The following is a 22,812-nucleotide window of genomic DNA, read 5'->3' as shown; positions in this document are numbered from 1 at the left end:
TACCGCTCAAGCTTTCTATTGGAAAAGAGTCAAAAGACAATGTCCTAAATTCAGGTATGAACCTCAATGGCTTTTACTCAACGCAACTATACCTTTCTTTTATGATGTGTTTTTTTTCTTTTCTTTTCTTTTTTAACTTGTCTGAATTGAATATAAAAATAAAATAGATTATTGCTTGAGGAATGAAATACGGTAATTGGATTGATGAATAATAATACAATAGATTGAAGATAACAAAGAAATATTTGTGGCTAATTCGAGGTAACATAACTGCTAATTCTCATAATATTCACATTGCATGTTACGATGATTTTATGCCAGCCAACAGTGCTCGAGACCCTCCAAAATGTCCTGGAACTTGTTGCCTTATCTCTTCAAAAGCGCACAATGTTTCTGGATCGAGACCTCCAGCAAACTGCACACATGCGTACCACAGAACTGAATGAGGGAAGCATTTCCACAATACTAGCAAGCTTACAAGAGCATGCCTCACATAAACAATCACTTTGGTCAACTTCTTATATGCAGAAATGAGAGATGTTGGAAAAGAAGATTTCTAACAGATACTTGCAAATCATTATAACAAGACCCAAACATCAAGACTATAAATTAGAACAATAGGGGGAAGGAAACAACTGGTTTCGTTCGCATGGAATGGAACTGCTGCGCACTCACAATCCTGAAATTTCGGTAATCCTTGGCCCCACTTTTCGGGCATGGAAGCCCAAAATGTGATTTCAAACAAAGATTTTGAGAGCTTTCATAAGGTGAATCCACAGTTTTTCTGGCGGAATTTGGCTCCCCCAGTATCCCCGCGACACAACATGAAGGTCCTCCACGAAACTAACCGAAGTGTTCATGCCCTAGTGAAGGAACCTGCTTGCAATGGACTTGGAGGTTGAGGCCCATCAAATCTACTGGGAAGCAAATGGTTGCACCAATGTACTAGCTACGAATGGTGGAGACTTAACTGAACCTAAGCACGTGTATCTTGAATGTCCCAGCTTCGGGAATCATAATCTTTTGTGGGGTGGCATGCAAATGACCACCCCTTTTTGTATATAAACTTCAGTATGCTAATATAATAAAGATCCCCATATTCATCCGGTAAAAAAAAAAAAAAAAGCATTATAACCAAGTACAATCAGTGCCACTATAAAGTTTATTTTATCATTTTGTAGTTGGCTTCTTACCCCATATTTGGAATATATTACATTTCAATTTACAATTTCAACTTTGAATATTTTGAACTTTTGTACTAGTAGCATATTTGAGAATTATATGCATGTTAAAAAGGAGTAAAAAAAAAAGAAAAAAGAAATCAATCCAATTCTCCCAGCCTGACAGTTTACTCCTATGCAAGAGATTTGGTCAGAATGGTGCGGTTCACACACCATCTTTCACAGATCCCACGAGAATCCACAAATAAGATACACTATCCCAGGTAGATGGTTCTCATGTGCTTTCCCATGGGATCACTAAGTTTCCTTCTTTGAGTTGAGAATTTTCGGTTTATATTTCCTAATCATGGAGATCATAAAAACTGTTGACTTGAGAATTACCTGGTGAGCTCTATATGCAAATTGCACGCCCTGGAGCAGAAGAGATTCTTGACTGGATTCTCTATCTAAATTCCGAATGGAGACAAGCTCCAATGACACTCTTTTGATGTACATCTTAGCCAGATTCATAGAGGCCTGCTTTATCTGTACAATTTCGCAAATAACTATTCAATGCGCCATATTAGAATGTAAGATAGATATATGCTATAACAGTAACTAAACAAATAATGTCCACAGACAGTAATATAGCTTCCAAATTTCTCACTTTCTATAACTGCAAGCAAGCAAAAACACAAGAGAATACCTAAAAAGTGGATGTGTGCAACAGAGCATACCTTACTTGTCATTCCAGAATCAAGCATCCAATCAGTCGGGATTTTGTAGTCCTGATAAGAACGCATAACTGAGTTTCGTAGCTTGATCAGCCTTTGTATGCTCCGCTCCGACCTTACACAGTCAGACAATCAGACAAGAGAGGGGAGAAATCAACACTCCGACCAGATAAAATTGTATGCTTAAATGATAAATAATAATAATAAAAAATAAAAATAAAAAATTCGCATAGTTCTTACTTGTCTAGTAAGCTGGCCATCTTCTTTAAGGCAGCTTCACATGGAATGTTAGTGTCATCTTGATAAGAAGAAATCTCAGTTTCTAACAGTTTAAGCTCACGATATTCAATGGCAGCTTCTCTCATGGCATCAGCTTTCCTCTCTGGCCACTTAAAATGCTTTAAGACAGCCCGTTCATCAGCCTGTAAAAGACAGGATACAACACAAATATTGAGAAAAAGTAGAAAAAGACAGGTAAGAGTCAATGCCATCACCAATGTACTGTAATATGAGAACACCACCGTAATAAGCTTCCATAAATCATGTCAATTTTTATTTATAGAGATTGAACGTCTCATCTTTCACAAACACTATTTTAGAATTATGCACTTGAAACAAAAACAATCACTCCCCTCCAAAAATATAACTTCTTCACCACTGTCACTAAAAGAATGCAAGAAATATTCAGAAAACTAGATTAACCTAAATGCACAATATATAAACAGATAAGAGAAAGATGGAAACGCATGCAGAAGCAGACCTTATAGTCTACAATCAGCATAGGCCCATCTTATCGACTCTAATCAGCATTTGAAGCTTTAAGGAGAGAAGTTAGCTTACAAGTCATTAAGCTCTATACATAAGATATAACTACTAGCAATCTAGCAATATTTCCACAGGGACCACAAAACTAAAAGGATTCAAAGCTGGTCACATTATGCATATGCTAATTGAAAATAAATGTATGATGATAGTAAAGCATCAAACTAAGAATGCATGTGATGCAAATCCAATTATCAACAGAACATATTAATTGTTTCAAGTATGCCTTCAACCAAAACTATGATGGAAAAAAATGCAATGAACCTATTTGAAATCTGAATTCTTTAATAATCAAGTATCCCTTAGGTTAATCAATTCCTTGGGTGTAAAATTCCTAATCTCCGGAGAATGATAGATTAACATATAAAACTACAGAAGTGGCCAAGAATAATCAATGCAGCCATGCACGGGTGGAGAAACAGAGGGTGCATGATGCCTGGACTTTGGTCTAACATTTTCTTTGTCCTGTTTGTCAGACATTGACTAGCTATCATGTGCATGCCTATCATGGCCGTGGGTTCTAAGATACCTTGAGACTTATAATAGGAGTTACTGATATAGGACAAGAAGTCCCGCTCGAATAAGCTTACTTACACATTCGAACAGACGTGAATGACATATTGAGGCTAGGTTATAATAGGAGTTACTCTGTCATTCAGTTATCAATAAAATTTTAAAAGCCTATTTCAAGAGAATTTTCTCTGTTTACTAGTGGATTCCAGTTATCTTTCTGGTTGATTCCGGTACCACCTGAGTTAACGTGTTTAACTCATAGCCCTACACCTTCCACTGCGTCAATTAGTATTATTAGAGCGAGGATTGGCCTGGTTAGAGGCCTAATTATGAAGCCGAAAGAAGATTTCCCATTGACATTGCTTGAGGGAACGAACTTTCAAGGGTAGAGTTTGAAGAACTAAAGTGAAGATTCACGGTATGCATGTCAAGTTCATCACTACTTGAGATCGTATTGCCAATGTGTTACATGGCCTGCTTGTTCACAGATTTGTTTACCGTCAACCCGTCAATAGGAAACATGTCGGAGATGTCGCTTGCAGTCAGCCAATGAAAAACCTATTCAAAATCAAGCTCTTTCACAAGTTGTGAAGCAAGAAAATCAAGTTTTATCTTAACCACAAATCACAACTGAGGAAGAATCTCATAATGAGGAGAAGGGGAGCACAGTTGAAGTGCATGACGTTTCTGTTGAAGATTCAACTGAGAGCATCGTGCTTCCCCACGAGGGTAATCTTGAGGTCATTTCCTTATCATATGGTAAGGACGATATTCCCATAAGGTGTTCAAGAAAAGTCCTTAGAGAGTGATTTTAGTGAATAATTCTTTATTTTCTTCAAAAGAGGAGGAAGATTTCATGGAGCAGTATATGATTCGACAAAATTGTAAAACTACAAGAATGTTATTCGCCAATATTTGGAAAAGGATTTTGTGATGCGTGAAGATGGTGGCATCTTGTTTGGTCTATGTCCAAAATTGAGAAAGGTTTTTCAGTATCCAGTTAGTAAGATACGATCTCTTACACAATTACATGGTTAGATTTTGATACGGAGACGAAAAAGATGGGATAAGGCGAAAGGCGTGGAGATCATTAATTGGGATATCAGTAGAAAGATGAAAATTCAATCAAAACTCGAGGACGGGTTTTTTTGAAGTGGAAGGGGCTAATGTAGGAAAAGAAGTCCCACTCCAACAGTCCTACTTACCATTCAAATGGACATGACTGACATATTGCGGCTAGGGTTTTCTTTTCACAAATTTTATTAGGTTTAGCTCGCTTTTAAAGGTATTTTTTCATTTTTTTTTTATTAGGGTTAAGGTTTTTTATTTAGCCTATAAAAGGTTTTGTCGTAGACTCTGTCATTCAGTTTTCAATAAGATTTTAGAAACCTGTTTCAAGATAATTTTCTCTGTTTACCAGTGGATTCCAATTATGTTTCTGGTGGATTCTAGAACCACTTGAGTTAACATGTTTAACTCATAGCCCTACACCTTCCACTGCGTTAGTTGCCAAGCAATATATATGATAGTGTCTATGTAAATATACATGGCTCTTCTTTGATTAAGCAAAATCATAAGTACTTGGAAAAGCTTTAGAAATTACCAAAGATGACAGTTCATGGTCAAGCCAGTCTACAAATTTTAGGACATCTTCTATATCTGTATAAGCTGCAGCCAGCACCTTCTGGATAAGGCTGTTGATGAACTCTCCTTTAGTTTCAATGTCTACTTTAATCTGGGAAAAATAATCAGTTGTTCATGGTCCAAACTGAGGCAGTATCAGCAGAAATAAATCAAGCAGTTAACATGCCAGGAAAGTCAAATGCTTACAGCTAACAAATGAGCTGACCGATTTTGAATTTCTCCAACTATGCTTGTATGTACACTAATAGCTGCTGGTTTATTATGGTTCCCTGATCCTGAAGAGGTTCTCCTCCCCTCTTGCCTTGTCAATGAGCGATAAGATTCTACAAGTGCTGGAGCCTTTTGAGTGGTAGCCGCTCTAGCCGTGGGCCTAGGTAGGGGGGGTGGTGGTGGAGGTGGTGGCATGGACAAACAGGGTGGAGACTTTCTTTCTACATCCATGAATTTGGGAATTGGACGTATTGCTACAAGTGGTGATGGTGTTTGAATAGCACTTGCCTCATTCATTGGCTCCTTTTTCACAACTGAGAATTCCAATTTGCTGGCAATGAGTTTCTGAATGTCTCTAAATTTAGGGTTCTGGTACTCCTCCCTCTTCATCCAAAATAAAAACTGAAACTTGTTAGAGTAATTGATAACAAGACTGTAACTTTAAAACACCCATTTATTGTCTGTTGAAGCGGTCACCAGGTTAATGTTTTTTTTTTTTTTTTTCAAATTATAGTTGAAAGTTAAAAAAGTATCTTGTTATGAACATGTAAGAATTAATTAAACTTGGATTTTGAAACAAAAATGCAAGGAGAAACGAAAGTGGAAGCTGCAATGGACTTTAAAGTGGACTCATTCAAAGACACACCCTGACCTCTAGAGCAGCAAAAATTACAAATTCATATAAAATCTCTCAGATACTATCAGAACTCTCACCTGGTGGTCACGACAGCTAAAAGCTACTATCTTTGCTTCAGCAGCAGCAAGATCATGGGTGAGCTTCTTGTTCTGCGACTGCAACTCCACGTTGAGACTCTGAGTCTCATCCAACTCTGCCTTCAAGGCCAACACCTCGGACTGCAAATTCTGGATCAAAGTCTCGCTCTGCAACAAATCCTTGCATTTCCCATCTGGGTCGTCTTCGTTTTCGTTTTCGTTTTCGTTTCTCCTACAGCTGGGATCCAACGGCCGCCGCTGCCGCGGCCGAGCGAATTGCTCCACAACCTGACGATTGTTTCCGGTGCGACCCACAATAACTTCCTCTCCTGATTTTGGCTTATTCAGGACAAGATGCCTCCTTGCAGGGGGTGGCGCTGACTTTGGCGCTGCTCTAGCCGACGATACCCGGTTGGTTTTTGCTTCCTTGTTGGTGTTGGTGGTGGTGGCTTTAGGGGAAGCTCTGAGGCGAGATGGGGTTGTGGAGTGCGACATGTCAGTAGGCTTGCATTCATTTCTTGTTGTCGTAGTTGTTGTTGTTGGTGGCGGTGGCGTCCCTTTATTCATCATGGCTTGCTTATAAATCCACAAGGGCCTGCAACTGCAAGTAATGCAACAGAGAGTGAAAATCTGAAAGAGTTTTAAAGGACAGAGAGAACAGAAGGTTTGTTTAATGGCTGCATGCTCTGGTCTGGTGGTTGAAGCCTTTTATGATTGAGAAATAAGGAAGAATGTGAGTCACACAAGAAAAGGCTTTTGATTCTTCTTTCTCTCCAAGTTGACTTCTAATCAAATCAGACAAACATACTTAACTAATCTTTTGGTGCTTGCCCCCCTCTCTCACCTGTTCTTAAAGCAAACAACCTTCGAGTACACACAGCACCCACCACCCGCGACATGTCTTTTTTTTTCTTTTTTTTTTTTTGGGAGTTGCTTTCTTAATATGTATCAATGGTAATTTATTGGGGATGTTATGTCATGTTGTTTTTTATTAAATAGTGCGAAAATGCAGGCCTAACACTTTTCAATGTGGTTTTTGGAAGTTGGTGACATCCGGCTATTATCGCCGGATTCTAATGACCAGATTCCAGTCAATTTGTGCAGAATATGGTTATTGCTGTCAAATTTCAGCTTTCAGTAGCTAGAATCCGATGAAAGTGGTCGGTGACGAAATTTCGTCACTTGTAATTTTTTATCGTTAGTGAATTTTTCATACGAGATGTTTAAAAATATTTTAAAAAAATCATTTTTTTTTTAAAAATAAATACGTTAAAAGTATTTTACGTCGAAACAAACGGAGTATAAATGAGAAAGGATTGTCATACTTGTTTCCATCCTTATGCATTAAATTACAACTAACAAATCAATTCCAAATATTATTTCTTTTTAAGTTTTTGAAAACTCCTCGTTTTCAAGAGTTTATTGGGTCATTTATTTTGAAAAATTCAAAGTAAAATGTTATGAAAAATTTTCACGAAAATGACCCCTTTTATAGATATAATTTATGATTTCTTGCTTCTTTTTTTGTTCTTTTGCTGCAATTGAGAGCTGAGAACAGGATCCTTTGTTTGCCGAACGTGTTTTCTGTGTCCAATAATATCTTATTTTTATTGTCAAACGTTGTTCTCATCATTTTCAGGTGGTCGATCCGACGGCAGCCATTTATATATATATATAATTAATGAGACTTTTCCATGATATATAAAAAACAAGCACAAATTAATAGAGTGAGAATGATTGAAGAATGAGGACCAACTTTAGGTAGTGGATACTCTAAAAATATATAGAATAATCCAAATATGTTGTCTTAGGCCTACAACCCTAATCATTACTCTCTCTAATACAAAATTTTGATTAATCTAAGTTGTCTTCTAAGGTGAATCTCATCACCCTCCAAATGTTTGTCTCAAAGTCACGTTAATGGCCACTTAAAAAGCTTCTACCAATCGATTCCTATAAATTGATGTGGCATTACTTTGGCCGATCACTAATTAATTATAATCAAATTTAATTATTTAGTAACTGACCTACAGTAAATGTAGTACCGTCATGTCAGTTACAATCAAATTTAATTATTTGATGGAACTACTACATCAGATTATAAATAATTTCATAATAACTTTCATTTGAACTAATTATTGCTGTGATGCTTCCATGATATTACTACTTGAAATGTTACCTTTCACGAATCACAATAATAATAGAAAGAATATTCGAATTCTATCGTGGTTGGAAAAAGTGTTAATTATGAGATTAATGTGTTTTAATGGTGATTGTGAGATTATGATCTTTTATAATTCTTTGAGAGAACTTGAACAGATGATTGTGAAAGACCACTTATGAAAACTAATTGACTAAATAAAAATTAGAGTGTTCAATCACTTATCTAATCAGATAGGTCTTATACGTAGTCTATTATAATCACATGCCCGAATTTTCATAAATTCAAACAAATAATTACAAAAGATTCTTATAAAAAAAATCTAATGATTAAGCACAATGGGTCCCATGATTTTCTATATAAATCAATGTCAAATAAATTTGATCCTTCTTGGGGGGCCGGATCTTTAACGCATTCTCTATCATATGATATAAAGCATTAAGAATTGGGCCATGGATTGAGACCCTCTTTTGTACGAGGAACAAAACCATGAAAACAAAAGGACAAATTAAAAATAAATAATAATAATAATAACAATAAAAAACAAAAAAAAAGTAGACATATATTGTTGGTGGGCTTGCCGGCTGGAGCAGAAACCGACATTTCTCATGTAAAATTATATAACAGATAGCCTGTCAGAGGTGTATGTCTCTTTGGACATTCCATAAAAGTCCGAACAGGATTGATTCTCCCTATTTTAAGTAAAACCGAGAATTTTTAACACGATTTGTAAATTTGACACGAGTTTAATACGAAGTTAAAGGGTTAAGGTTAAGTTTAAAAGGGTTCGGGTCATAAAAGGGTTGGTCCGTTAGACCCGTTTAATAAAAGAGTCGTTACAGGATCAACCTGTTTGACCCGTGGGTTGATCCGTTTGACTCGTATATTTAAACATTTTTTTTTAACATTAAAAATTAAAGAATAATGATTCAATGCCACCTAAATATACAACTTTTCACCACCTTGTCTATGCGGCAAGGTGGTCCCCCACTACTTTTTGAGTTTTTTTATTTTTTAAAAATAAATTAAGGTGAGAAACCACCTTGCTACATAGACAATGTGGTAAAAAGTTGTATATTTAGGTGGTAGTGAATCATTACTCAAAATTAAATCTAAACAATCATGTTTTCTCTCTCTTTCTCTCACTGTCTAAAGAATAAAGACTAAACTAAAAAAAAAATCTCACAAAAAACAAAACAAGTCTTTTTATTTTATTGAGTTAGAACTTAAACAAAAAAGGCAAAGACTAAAAAAAAATTAGCGAAGTTTTTTTCTTTCTTTCAAGTTTTCGAACTTAGAAGTTGAACCAAAACAAGTAAACAATAAAACAACTCAATGTTTTATATTTCAACTGTGAAAAAATATGATTTTTCAAACAATATGATTTTTTTTTTAGTTTAAATTTGTGTTTTTATTTTTATTTTTATAGACTTTATTAATAAATGGGTCAAGCGGGTCGGGTCATGTCAACCCGTTATTTAGCAAGGTCGTATTAGGGTTTAAAAATTTGACCATTTAATCTAAATTAACGGATCGTATCAGAGTTGACATTTAACGAGTTGACGGGTCAAACGGGTCGTATTAACCCGTTTTGACAGCCCTAATTGAAGAAATTTATTTCATGGTTAATATTATTTGGATTTGCATATTTAATAATGTTGTTACATAATAAATATGTTGGCACGATATTTAATTAAAATAGTACTATGTACATTGTTAGATACAGCAAAACATAATTTTAATTGTAAAATGAAACTCTTCTGTTTCACTTGTCCCTAAGGTATTTTTCTTGGTTTTTTTTTTTTTGTTTTTTTTTAATATGTAGGTAAATAAAAAGAGATTAATTACAACTAAAAATAACAAACTAGGGCTGGACAACCCAAGCACGTAAAACCGTAGAGAACAAGAAGCAATACATCAAATGAATGACACGGGTCTATTGGTTCTAGGTACGAATGCCCAGAACCCATGCTGCCATTTGAGGCGGTAAGAGGTGTGGATAGAGTTCTGAAGAACTCTACCCAAACACCTGTTATATAGGTAACATTTACATGGAACACAGAGAAAATACATAAAATAAAAGAGTAATGATTCATTGCCATTTTTTTTATACAACTTTTTACTATCTTGCCTATGTGGTAAGGTGGTCCCCTACTACTTTTTGAGTTTTAAAAATAAAATAAGGTGGGGGACCACCTTGCCACATAAGATAGGTGGTGAAAAGTTGTATAAAAAGGTGGCAATGAATCATTACTCAAAATAAAATGCCCTAAAATATAAAAGTGGTAAAATAAAAACAACACAGCAGCAGTTGTGAGAAAGAGCTGGGAGTCAAGAAGTTATTGATATATATATATAACCTGTTTTTAGTTTTCTTGTTTTTTTTATTCAACTCCATATATATATTAGGTTGTATGTGAAAGGACATGCATGTATATATTCTTTTAAATGTAACAAAATATTATCTTGTCTAAAAAGGAAAACATAGGACATTCCAAATATATAGATTTCTTTGGAGAATCCAGAAAAGCTATTAGAGGGAGGCATGGGGTTATCAACATTCCATAGTACTTAACGTGGCACTAGATGCCTGCTGATGCATCATGCATGCATATATGTATCATGTATTTCACTGTTTCTGCGTGCCTGCATGTGACAACTAGTGGTTCTGTGAGGAGATCGAGCCATGTGAGTGATCAGTACTGTAGGCTTTTTGTAAGCATTTAGGCTGAGGTGACGCGTCAGGGGCTTTCTTCTCTGGCTAGATGGCTCTAATAGGTCTAACCAAACATGTCTGCATGATCCAATACGATACTGATCGATCACGGGTTTGTCTAGTTAAGGATCGACCTGCTTATATATCACGGGTTCTTTCTTCTCAATTCCTGGACTGTTTTTAAAGGTATTAATTTTATTATAACATTTTAAAAGTAATAAACTGCTATTTGTGATATGTTGCAAAAACAATTTTCTATATTTGTGATTGTCTGTTAATCTTAAAGACACCAAAAAGATATATGGAAAACAATCTAAAATAATCCAAATAATTAAGACTTTAATTAGGTGACAAGTTGTCACGGATCAACCTGATCAGCATGCATGGGGAGGAGTGGATGACATGAGGATCGAATGATCAGTAATCTCATGTACGTGTATGGATAGGTCTGATATATAGTCCTAGTTAATTTCAGTAGAGTTAGTTTTATGTGGGCACCTAAAACGTACAAGTCAAGTTTGTATTTTCTTAGCTTACTGCTTAATTTTCCGGATGAATATCAATGAACCAGTACGTTGAATTAAGGAAGTAGTTTAATCCAATTTCTTACTGTTTGTTTGTCTTTCTGCAATATTAATTGTTTTTGTTTCGGGTCTATTGTTAGGGAGTCTACTCATTTCTCTATTCTTGGTTGTTTTTCTTTAGAATTCTCTATTCTCTATTCTCTCTTCTTTTTTGATAAAAAATATAAAGATCTTCTTTTGTAACCCTTTTTCCTAATTCAATTTAAAAAAAAAAAAGGGGAAGTAGTTTAATCTTCTCAATTAGCAGAATCGTTTCTATAGGAGCTAGCTTAATGCATGAATAAATTCTTCTATTTTATTTGATAAGTACTTCAATTCTTCTAGCTTATTCTTTCACTTTTGCAATGCCGCTGGTCGATCAACATCCTTAATTTTCACCGTCCTACTTTTTAATTACCCGTCTTGATCATGATGTGCCTTAAAACAACTAATTACTTCGATTGCTTAGCCAACTTAATTTCGTACCATTCTGCTGAATATAATAAGATCATTTACTCATTTAGTCTTATCGATCACTTATCGCAAAAGTTTAAATCGATAAAAAATAGTTGACTTGATGATCATTTCAATTAATATCTTAACACTTATGCATGCATGTAGATTTAAATTTCCCCTCAACAACTAAAGCTCACCACCTGAAATATTAATGAATAAACTATGGTGTTAAATAATTAACCATTTATTCTAAAACCTTAAACTGATCGATATAAATATGAGAGTTGAATGATGAGAAAGTCATTTGGAATTTTCATATTGCCCCATTCATAATCTACTTCGATCCTGATTATATAAAAGAGTAAGACATACTCACATTCCTAGCTAACAACAGCAAACACGTACAAAATCTGATAACGGAATCCTCGAAACAAATCCAAAAGTGGAAGAAAGGTTGTTCTGGTGGCCGGTGGATGTGTCTATGGCCATTCACATTTATCTCCACAAGGGTGTCCACATTGTAGTGGGCATCAGTCGATCTGATTCTTGGGTGCCTGAAATAAAAGTTAGGTGGTGGGTCAGATCATGCATGATCTTTGATGGCAATGGCCGTCACCATCAGCAGCCAATTATCTACTGTACATTGAGTAAATGGAAAAGGAAGCTAGTTTCATTTGGGCTTGCAGATCAAGAAATTTGGGCTTTTAGTTGTATGCTTTTTGGAGTAATCCCCACTTCAATTCTCTTTCGTTATTCTGTGAGAGTACTCGACAAAAATATAATATATATTTGGTTGTTGAGGGGGGCATTTCAGAGGTTAAGGCACCAACGACTTCTACTGTTTACAATGCTAAACACATGGAAGTGATGCAACCTTCCATCAGATTTGACTTCAATTATATCAGACGACAAGGTTAGTTCTTAAACCGTTCTGAAAGTAACAAAATTAACCACTTCACTTTTTTACTGCTCATGTCAAGTATATATATATATATATAAACTCAAAAGTCAAATGTCTTCCGTCTGATAGCTAGCTCACAAAGCGATCTCAGCCTGTACTGTTAATTGAAAGACATTCCGGGTATGTTTGTTCCATCAGGATCGCCTATTGCAACCGATATCAGGATCCATGTTTGTTAATCATGTGTTTGGAGGAGATTTTTTTTGTTTTTGGTTTGAAAAAGTATTCTCTGATGAGATATAATTAAAGGTAAAAACATGCTTATGCTATAAAATCATCTTACTTTTGCTTTCATGATCATGCATTACTCAACAACATTTCACTTTCATACTTCACAAAACATAACATGAAATCCTTAACACATCATCAAACTAGTAAAACCTCTCTTTCTCAATCTCAAACATTCTCAAAAGCTCATAAACCATCATCAACATTATATCTTAACATAATTCAAAGTATCAAAGCAATCTTAAGACTTATATTATCTCAAGATATCATCGGCTCGGGTTTAAACAAATATAACATTTTGCATATTATAAACTACAAGACTTAGTATCTTTTCTTAATGAATTAAATACTCACTTTGGCTGCTTGGTAGTTGGCTCAAAGAAGGATTCTCAACAAAAGTCTTACAATGCACCACTACAATATCACATTGCATGACACATTAAAATTAATCCACAAAATTTTCTAACTCTAAATCACACTTAGATTATTAATTTGCTTAAAAGTCATAACCTGTGAAAAACCCATATAATTTCAAGGGCTCCATTTGACTACCCATTAACTAATGACACTAACCCATAAGATTGTCTTAGGGTTTGACGCACAAATTGCTAATTTACAACACTTTATACAAAAAACTGGGGTTTTGGGTTTTACCTTGATTTCTCACCAAAAGTGAAACACAATGCTTGGAGATGAGTTAGAACACTTCAAAACACACAATACTTAAAGAAAATTGAAAGATCAAGCTCAAACTCTCAAATCTACAGAAAATCTAACAAGGTTAGGATTTTCAGATTTACCATAAAACGATTGGTGAAAACATAGATCTTACAACAAATATCACGTTTCTGGTGTCGAATTTGAGTTTGGAAGCTTCAAACTACTAGGATATAGGGTTGAAAATCAAACCCTAGGGAGAGGGAGAGAGAGAGAGAGTGAGCTGGAAATCATGTCCACAAACTTAAGTCTCAGCCTGTCAGGACAGGCAAGTAGGCTGTCCAAACACGCGAATGTGGAGTCCCAAAAATTAGCTCTCGGGCAAATCTATTCGGAAACGAAATTGAGCTGTTTGAACACGCTGAAAAATGGGACTTTCTGCCAAGGCCGACCAGACACAGATTTGCTCCGTTCGGACACGTGCTGAAAAATAAACCTACTGATTAAGCCGTCCGGACATGGCAGCAAACATGACTCTACTAACTGACCTGTATGGACACAAAATTGGTCCGCCTGCATGCACAACTCAAAAACTCAATTCTAGATATTTTCTTAGTATTCTTTTTCCTCATTTGACCTAATTATTCACTTAATTAATTTAATTAGTGTTTTAAACTCTAAATTAATATCTTGAACGTTACACCTTAATTCATTATGCTTTGAAGTTCATGTCTCTTAGAGTTTTGATTAAACAACACAAAATTCTCAAAAAGCCTTTACCCATTGGAGTTCCGAGATTGCAAGAGGAAGCTCGATAGAAGAACTGCCCAATGGTTCTTGAGCTACAGCGGTAGAAGCAAACAGGTTGTTTGGTTGGTACAAGTGAGGTGTCCACTAAAAAAGTTTTGTAAGTGTATCCTACTTGTAATTAAATTCTTCTCTAGTTGATGAATTTTATAGGTTTGGCTGTTCCAGAGTGATTTTACAGTTGAGGAGTTTTTCAAAGGGTTTACACTTCGTTACCAAATTCTCGTGTTGATTGATATTATGTTTTTATTAATTTGGTGATTGTTTGTGTGGTGATTAAGTTTTTAAATTGTGATATTTTATATAAAACACCTATTCACCCTTCCCTTCTATGTATTATTTAGGGGTCAATTGAAAATTTTCAATTAAATAATTAAATTCACCCTTTAACAGCAACTTTGTCTTGAACTAAGTAGTATGGATGTAATTCGTAGGATGGAGTGAGCATATAATAGTCATGGGATGAATGAAAGTCATGGATGCGGTGCTGGCTTGAGCAGATGTTGCAAATTGATTAAAAAAAAAAAAAAAAAAAATTTGATCTGCATCATTACATGATGAAACTAATTCAGTCAGCTAAATTCTGTTGCAAGTATCTTTTTTCTAACTGGTTGGGGTTGAACACTCAATCCAAATGGTAAGATTTTTATCATAATACTTTCTATTCTGCTAGTCACTCAATGCAACAAACATTTGTAGAAAGAGAAGTATCATGAAGCCTTCATGCTTTCTTGCTAATCAGATGAAGAAGCTTTTTTATGTAATGCTACCAAGGAAGCATAAATTCCATCCTTCATATTGATTAAAGTTTGATGCTTTCCTTTCTCCGCTATTACTCCGTCTTTGACCACGGCAATTAAATCAGCTCCCCTGATTGTGGACAAACGGTGAGCTACCACCACCGTGGTTCGGTCTACCATAACTCGATCCAATGCATCTTGAACTACTCGTTCAGACTCGGCATCAAGAGCACTGGTGGCTTCATCTAGTAATAATATTTTGGGAGCTTTTACTGTAGCTCGTGCTATTGCCACTCTTTGCTTTTGGCCCCCAGACAATTGGACCCCTCGCTCACCTACTGTTGTATCATACCCCTGCATGAATTGCATTTTCAAATTCCATACTCTCATGAAATCTCCATGAAACATGATGTTGTTAAAAGTAGTCTTTTCTCAGTGATGCAACCTGATTAATCATATTTTTGTTTACCTGCTGCAAACTACTAATAAACTTGTGGGCATTTGCCAAGTCTGCTGCGGCTAAAATTTCTGCTTCTGTTGCATTTTCCTCCTTTCCATAGGCAATGTTGGCTCGGATAGTGTCATTAAATAAGACAGGCTCCTGGCTCACCAAACCCATTTGTTTCCTTAACCACTTCAATTGTAGCTTTTGGATTTCAATTCCATCCAGTGTAATGTACCCTGCATCAGGGTCATAAAACCTCTGCAGCAATGAGATCACTGTTGATTTTCCGCTTCCACTTTCCCCAACCAGAGCAACCGTCTGATTGATAATATATTTCAATTTGTTAGTTTATGGATATTGTTAAAGTTATACTAAGGTTTAGAAGCTTATGCATAGCTTGCCATAGAGTAGAGCATAAGAATAAATTACCTTGCCAGAATGAATAGCCAAGCAAAGGTCCCGGAATATTTGAACTACAGGTCTAGTGGGATACCTAAAGCTGACATTATGAAGCTCAATATCTCCCTTCACATTTTCTATTATTGTTCCGGATGCATCACTAGAATCTATCTTTGATTTCCTGTCAAGAATTGCAAATAAAGAAGTGACAGAACTCTTTGCTTTACTTGTGTCTGGGGCCATGGAGCCTGACTGAGAAATTCCCACTGCTGTCATGGTGAGAGCAAAGAAAACCTGTAATTTAGAACATAAATTTGTTTTTACGAAGGATAAACCAATGGAGCAATTTCTCTTTGAAGTCATAAAAATTTAGTTAGCAACAACTAAAACAAAATGCCTGACTTGGTAGGCAAGGCAAAATAACTTACACGAAAAACATCAGAGAATGTTGTCTTGCCATTCTCAACGAGTCGGGCCCCAGCATAAAAACTGCATGCATATACAGAAAACAAGAAGAAGAATGATAGCCCAAAGCCTACTCCACTGATTAACCCTTGCCTTATTCCTGCCTTAATAGGGCCTTCACATTTTTTTTGGTACAATTCCATCACCTTCTCCTCAGCACAGAAAGAAGCAATTGTTCTTATACTCCCTACTGCATCATTTACAACTTGACTTGCTCCTTCGTACATTTTCTGTAACCATTTATGATGTCAGTATTGTTCAAAATTGGATTATTTTAAAGCATATGCAGTTCATTTGAGATGATTAAATCCTTAACTTTTAAGAGTTTGGGAGCCGTTCAGATAGAATAAAAATCTTCTTTCCCCTCCTTAATTGAAATTAAATGTTTTTCATGCATTGGAGCTAGTTCTTTATGATATATGAGATTTGGAGAAAACCTTTGCATCTGCACTGAATCCTTTCATGAACTTTATTTGGACATATCCATTTACTCCTATGAAAGGCAGCAAAGCAAGGATTATCAAAGCCAATTGCCAGTTTGCTGTGAAGGCAATAATCAAGCCAGCAATAGCAGTTGCAATATTTTGAACTAGCAAAGAAAGTGCATCTCCGACCAAACCTCTCACAGAAGCTGCATCTGTAGACAGCCTTGCACCAAGTGCACCACTTGAGTGCTCAGCTTCATCAAACCAACTTACTTCCATGTAAACTACTTTCTCGAAGCACATTGACCGGATCCTTCTGATTAACTTACAACCGGCAACGGCAAATAAGTATGATCTTAATGGTTGAGCCAATAGAGATGTCACACCAAGCACAATAAAGATTAATGCCCAAAATTTCGAATCATTATGGAGCTTATCTCTTGGCTCATAGAAAGTTCTGATTATATTGGAGATTAGTATCCCAAAAACTGGTAAAAGGACTCCATTGGTGGTTGCAGCTAGAGTGCCTAGAAGCAACACTGGGATCTCTGGCTTGTTGAGATAAGCAAGGTGGCGAAGTGAGACTTCTGGAGGCAATTGGGTTGGTGCTGAAGCAGGAGCATTAGTTTCTACAGTTTCATTTTCCAGCACACTTATTTTAGTGGGTACACCAAATGGGATCGAGAAAGAGTGACGACTACTATTTCCACTTCCAGATGATTCCCTACTTATGGATCGTAAGAAAGAGAATCGATGACTCGAATTTCTTCCAGAATTCACAGTAAGTTCTGCCCTGTCTTGATCATTTAAAGAATTTTGTTCGGAAACTATGCTAATATCTTGCAATTGTATAAGTTGGCTATATGCTCCTTCAGGATACTTAATTAGCTCAGAATGTGCACCTGGTTAGTCAAATGGAATAAGAATGTGGTAATATGCTTCTCCCAAGAATGATAATCATAAACTAATGCCTTGACAGTTTAGAAAGAACAATAACAACAAATGTGTACCTTTTTCAACAATTTTTCCTTGATGTATGACAGCAATTGTATCAGCATTCCTTACTGTACTCAAGCGATGGGCAACAATAATGGTTGTTCGGCTGGTCATAATTCTGTCCAATGCCTCCTGCACAATTCTCTCAGATTCTGCATCGAGAGCACTTGTAGCTTCATCTAGAAGTAGAATTCTTGGGTCTTTCAAAACTGCTCTGGCTATAGCAACTCTCTGCTTCTGGCCCCCTGATAACTGAGTTCCATGCTCACCAACCATCGTGTCTAGTCCCTAAATGTATCAAACACAAAACTGTATATTCTGTGAAATTTAATGCAAACATGCCCATCTTTGTATATAAAGAGGGAAAAAGAGCATACAAATACAATTGTGGATAATTCAAAATGGTTTTGTCATGGTAGAAAGAATATAAAATTTTCAAAAGAAATGTAAAAAATAATAAATCATTCTAAATAAAAGAGTAGATTAAAAACTAAACCTGAGGCAGTTTATCTATGAATTTAGCAGCATTGGCCAGCTCAGCGGCATCTCTTATCTCTTCAGTAGTTGCACCATCCTTACCATATGCAATATTGTCTTTAATGCTAGAAGTAAACAACACAGGTTCCTGGCTAACAAGGCCGATTTTCTGTCTGATCCATTTTAGTTGGAAATGTCTGACATTAATTTTGTCAATAAGAACTTCACCAGCTTGCGGATCATAAAATCTTTCAATCAAACTGAGAACCGTTGATTTCCCACTTCCACTCTGTCCAACTAAAGCAACGGTTGTACCGCTAGGAATTGAAAGAGAAAATCCATTGAATATTTGTTCTTCAGGTCTTGCAGGATAACTAAAATAAATATCCCTCAGCTCTATATCTCCACGAATATCATCTAATTTCAATCCATTAGTTTCGTAAGCATCTATCTTTGGCTTCCTGTTAATCGTCTCGAACATCTTAAAGGCTGCAGCTTGTCCAGCAGAAAAAACACTCATACATGGAGATGCCTGCCCAAGAGACCTAGAAATGAAATGTAAACCTTCTAATCATTTTGGAATGATCAATTGTTATGATCCTCAAGTTAAGGGTTTAACCAAATCAATATTCAATAGTCCTAGGGCTTTTGAAATGGTTAGACTCTTAACAATTGGTATTAAAGTAGACACTACATCATTGGTTTGAGTCATGGAGAGGCGACCTATAGACTGGATTAAAATGTCTTAGTGTTATATATGGGTATAATGTTAAGTTATGAAAAAAGTACACATAACCCCCTCAAGATACCACTACATTGTCAATGTGCCTCCCAAACTACCAATTGTGTTAATGTCCCCCCCTAAACTACCAAAAAATGCCAATGTCCAAAAAGACAAAAATAACCCTAAAAATGTTTCAATAAGACAAATATATCCTTATAAATTCGAAAAATGTTAATTGACCTATAGACTGGATTAAAATATTTTGATATTATATATAAGCATAGTGTTAAGTCATTAGATACTGATAGGTAAGTAGATCAGCCAAAAAAGAGAAAGGGATATCATCAAGCAAGTGTCAATATATAGAGTAGGCTGCCGTGTATATTGGATTCGGAAGTGTGGTGGCGGAATGTTATGATGCGAGGATTGGACCTGGGTGCTAAAAATAAAAAACTATAAAAGATCTTCTTATGTAGTTTTTTGAACGGTTTTGGTTTAATTCCAAGTTTCTCCTACAGTTTGTTTTACAGCACCTAAACCAAACCAATGATGTGAAGGTTTGGTATTAGTGTATCACAATTATAATATGTGCATATATAATGGATGAATTTTAGGAAGCAGAATGAAATAGAGACTGCAACTTACAAGGAGCCAGTTAGAACGGCAAATAATACATTAATGACATCCCCTCCCGTGTATCCTTTGTGAAGTATCATTTTTCCACCAAACCATACCGCCAAAGCATAACTGCAGAAGACAATAAACATAACTGCACCAAGTCCCATCCCGGCAGCCAAGCCCTCTTGGACACCAGACTTGTAAGCTTTGGTTAAGGATTCGTTGTATTTAGCTATAGCTTTCTTCTCCCCTGTATATGATGCAACCTGTACGGGAGAATAATGTTAAAGTATTAATTAAATGATAAAATTTATCAGCTTAATATGGTATCGGAACAAATTCCTAAGTTCGAACCTTGTGATTTAACAAATGGCGATCATGGATATTATTCTATAGAAAAGTAAAAGGAATTTCAAAGGTTCCTGATGCCAAGTGTGCTTACAGTTCTGATTGAACCAATTGTCTGCTCCACTACTGTTGCTGCCACTGAATAAGCATCTTGCCCACGGGATGCCAGCTTTCCTATCATGATGCTCATGACAGCACCAGAGATGGCAAGAGGTGGAATAGCAGATAGCATGACAAGAGCAAGAAGCCATCCCTTGACGAATGCAACAACAAAGCCTCCTACGAATGTTGCTACCAACTGTATGAACTTCCCAACCTGTAGATTACAAAAACAACTAAAAGCAATAATAAGAGAACATCTCAAATCTCCAATTTAAGATGCCTGGAGGAATGGAATGTTTGGTAATGGTTTCAGCTGTCGGCGGGTGCATCATAATTACCTTCTCACCCAGTGCATCTTGAATAAGAACAGTGTCTCCTGACATCCTCCCAACTATTTCCCCAGATTTAGCTTCCTTATCAAAGAAGCCAATATCTTGCCTCAAAATAGCTTTCAAGTATAAACTTCTAATTCGTGCAGCCTGTCTCTCCCCAGTGACCATCCAACAAGCCATCTCTGGCATATGCCAAACATGAGTAATTGGGTATCTCAGGTTCCAATTAATCAAACTATTCTATATATGGTATGTTTTATCTCAGCAAGAAGGCTTATGTACTTACGAAGAAATGATGCCGTGCCAGATCCCAGAGCCAAGTACATAAACTTTAGGGATATCTGAGAATCAAAATGATCAAGTTATCACTGATTACAGCAAATTGCTGGGATAAAACATACCATTGTATTGAGTTAAGCATTGTCTGATAAAACAAACAAGAAGTCAGCTAAAGACACATCTTTTGTTCTTGTCTATGTTGCATATATATATATATATATATATGATCAAGGTTTTCGTCGTAAAATACCTCGGAAACCTCATGAATTACGTCTTTGGTATTCGTAGTTCTTCCGAAAGAATCAACCAAAGCACCAAAGATTATGGTCATGAAAGGCATAGATATTCCGCTTCCAATAGCAGCAACTGTGCCAACAAACATTAATAGAAAATCCAGGGAGTCAGCAAAGGAGAAAAGCTTGTAATATGGCACTGTGTTAGTGGTTTCCTCTTTCCCTTTGGTCCTGTTTGAATCTTTCCGTTTGTCTGTATTTTCTGAGTCTTTTCCTGAATCTACCACTGCATGGTTTGTCAATGTTGCGGCCTGCTCTGTTGTCACATCTCTGTGGGAAGTATTTTCCTCCGCCATGTTGCTTACTGTAATCACCTCAAACAACTTGGATTATAGGACCAGAGCTGCAAGACAAACATTAATTAGTCGTTTAAATTAGCAATAAGTGATGTGAAATAAGATCAAAGAATAAGTCTAAGGCTTTTTCTCTATCTGGGTGTCAAAGTAGATGTACATTAACTGATAAAGATTCAAATTTTCTTTCCTCCTCCTCATCGTTGGTAGAGAAAATGAAATCAGTATATAAGTAAGAACATTGATTACTCTCAATGAATTCTGTAGGAGATCATTTCAACACAATCACTAACCAAATTAAACAGACGGGTAAAAGAACGAATGGAAACATGCAGCAGTCACCAGAAAAGCCAAAGAATTCTCACACAGAGAAAGAGAGACAGAGAAGCATATTTATGGTTCATTTTGTGGAACACGGGGGAAGGTACAAAAGGTGGTACTAAGACTCAATAATGGGGAGAAAAAGGAGGACCATACCATAAGAAAAGAAAAGCAAAAAAAACAAAGCTCTTCGTTTTCCAATGCTGTTACTAGAATAAGAAAAAGAATTGCTGAAAACAGTACTCCATATGCAACCCTCACGAGGCAGAGAAGAAACTATTCCCGCCTTTACAAAAGATGGCATGAACAGCAATGCAACAAAGAAACGAAAAAGAACATAACACCAAGTTGCCAACTAATGCAAACCAATGCCACTTCTTTAATCATGATAGAGAAAGAACATATATAACTTGTATCGGCATAGGATTCCAAGAAACACTAGAAGAGAGAAGAGTTGTGCTTAGGAAATTGATTACCACTGTTTAGATGCCGATCGAGCAAGCCTTTCTTTATAAGCTACATTGAAAACCTGGTCATCTTTTTGAGTAGTTTACAAAGTTTTGAACTCTCGCGAAATTTTGGCAGTGGGATCCCCTCTACCCTCCTTTGAAATTGCAACAGTCCTCTTTTGGTCCACTAGTAGTGGCCAACTGTTTCAAGAACTCTGCCCCACCATCATTACATCGCTTCGGATTGATACTGCAACAGAGAAACCTGTTGTTCTTTCCTTCCATCTGTTATAATAAAAATAAATTAAGTCTTAATTAGTATGTTTTGAACTCTTGCTGCGGAAAGGAAAATCTGCCGCCGCTGATTTTATTCATTTATTCATATCACCGGCTTAAGCTATCGAGATAAGTAGTAGTTTAACATGGTATTAGAACAAAAAAATTTGAGTTTGAACTTTGCTATCACTTATTAAAAGGAAGCTTTAAGCTGTTAGGGTAAATGGCAATTTAATACTATCAAATTGCAGTATTTTTTTCTTTCTCGACAATGCATTGACTTACCTCACGCGTGCCCTCTTGGCTCTAGCACCTATATATATATATATATATATATATGCCTAGAACATGATATTCAACAGTAGCCTATTATTTTACCGTCCTCCTGCCTACTTTCATACTTGGATCAAACTACTCCACCTTACTTAATTAACACTAAAATTGCTGAAGTTCCAAAACATTTTTGAACCTTTTCATTTGTCTT

General features: G+C 36.1%; 2 protein-coding genes across 6 annotated transcripts; both read right to left on the bottom strand.

Moving 5' to 3' along the window:
• Positions 1-196: 196 nt before the first annotated feature.
• Positions 197-6,606, bottom strand: LOC133851471 (INCREASED PETAL GROWTH ANISOTROPY 1-like protein 1). Its single transcript, XM_062287910.1, has 7 exons — positions 5,798-6,606; positions 5,060-5,467; positions 4,833-4,964; positions 2,135-2,316; positions 1,898-2,009; positions 1,563-1,706; positions 197-415 (listed from the first exon to the last, which is right to left on the bottom strand). Exons 1-7 carry the CDS (start codon positions 6,365-6,367, stop codon positions 302-304), a joined length of 1,662 nt encoding a protein of 553 aa, XP_062143894.1. The 5' UTR covers positions 6,368-6,606; the 3' UTR covers positions 197-301.
• Positions 6,607-14,971: 8,365 nt separating this feature from the next.
• Positions 14,972-22,245, bottom strand: LOC133851447 (ABC transporter B family member 11-like). Of its 5 annotated transcripts, none has more exons than XM_062287898.1 (13): positions 22,080-22,245; positions 20,947-21,332; positions 20,704-20,758; positions 20,424-20,599; positions 20,078-20,299; positions 19,663-19,901; positions 18,313-18,838; positions 17,831-18,104; positions 16,833-17,722; positions 16,359-16,625; positions 15,961-16,224; positions 15,556-15,849; positions 14,972-15,440 (listed from the first exon to the last, which is right to left on the bottom strand). In XM_062287898.1, the coding sequence occupies exons 2-13, from the start codon at positions 21,283-21,285 to the stop codon at positions 15,081-15,083; spliced, it is 3,906 nt and encodes a 1,301-aa protein (XP_062143882.1). In that variant the 5' UTR covers positions 21,286-21,332; positions 22,080-22,245; the 3' UTR covers positions 14,972-15,080. The 5 variants fall into 5 exon arrangements, with proteins under 5 accessions (XP_062143882.1, XP_062143878.1, XP_062143869.1 ...); XM_062287894.1 differs by lacking the exon at positions 22,080-22,245 and adding an exon at positions 21,760-21,944; XM_062287885.1 differs by lacking the exon at positions 22,080-22,245 and adding an exon at positions 21,576-21,744.
• Positions 22,246-22,812: the final 567 nt, after the last annotated feature.

The sequence above is a fragment of the Alnus glutinosa genome, chromosome 1 (assembly GCF_958979055.1).
Source record: "Alnus glutinosa chromosome 1, dhAlnGlut1.1, whole genome shotgun sequence".
Classification (NCBI taxonomy): Eukaryota; Viridiplantae; Streptophyta; class Magnoliopsida; order Fagales; family Betulaceae; genus Alnus; species Alnus glutinosa.
The sequence above is the reverse complement of the archived record's forward strand: the minus strand, read 5'-3'. Positions and strand labels throughout refer to the sequence as shown.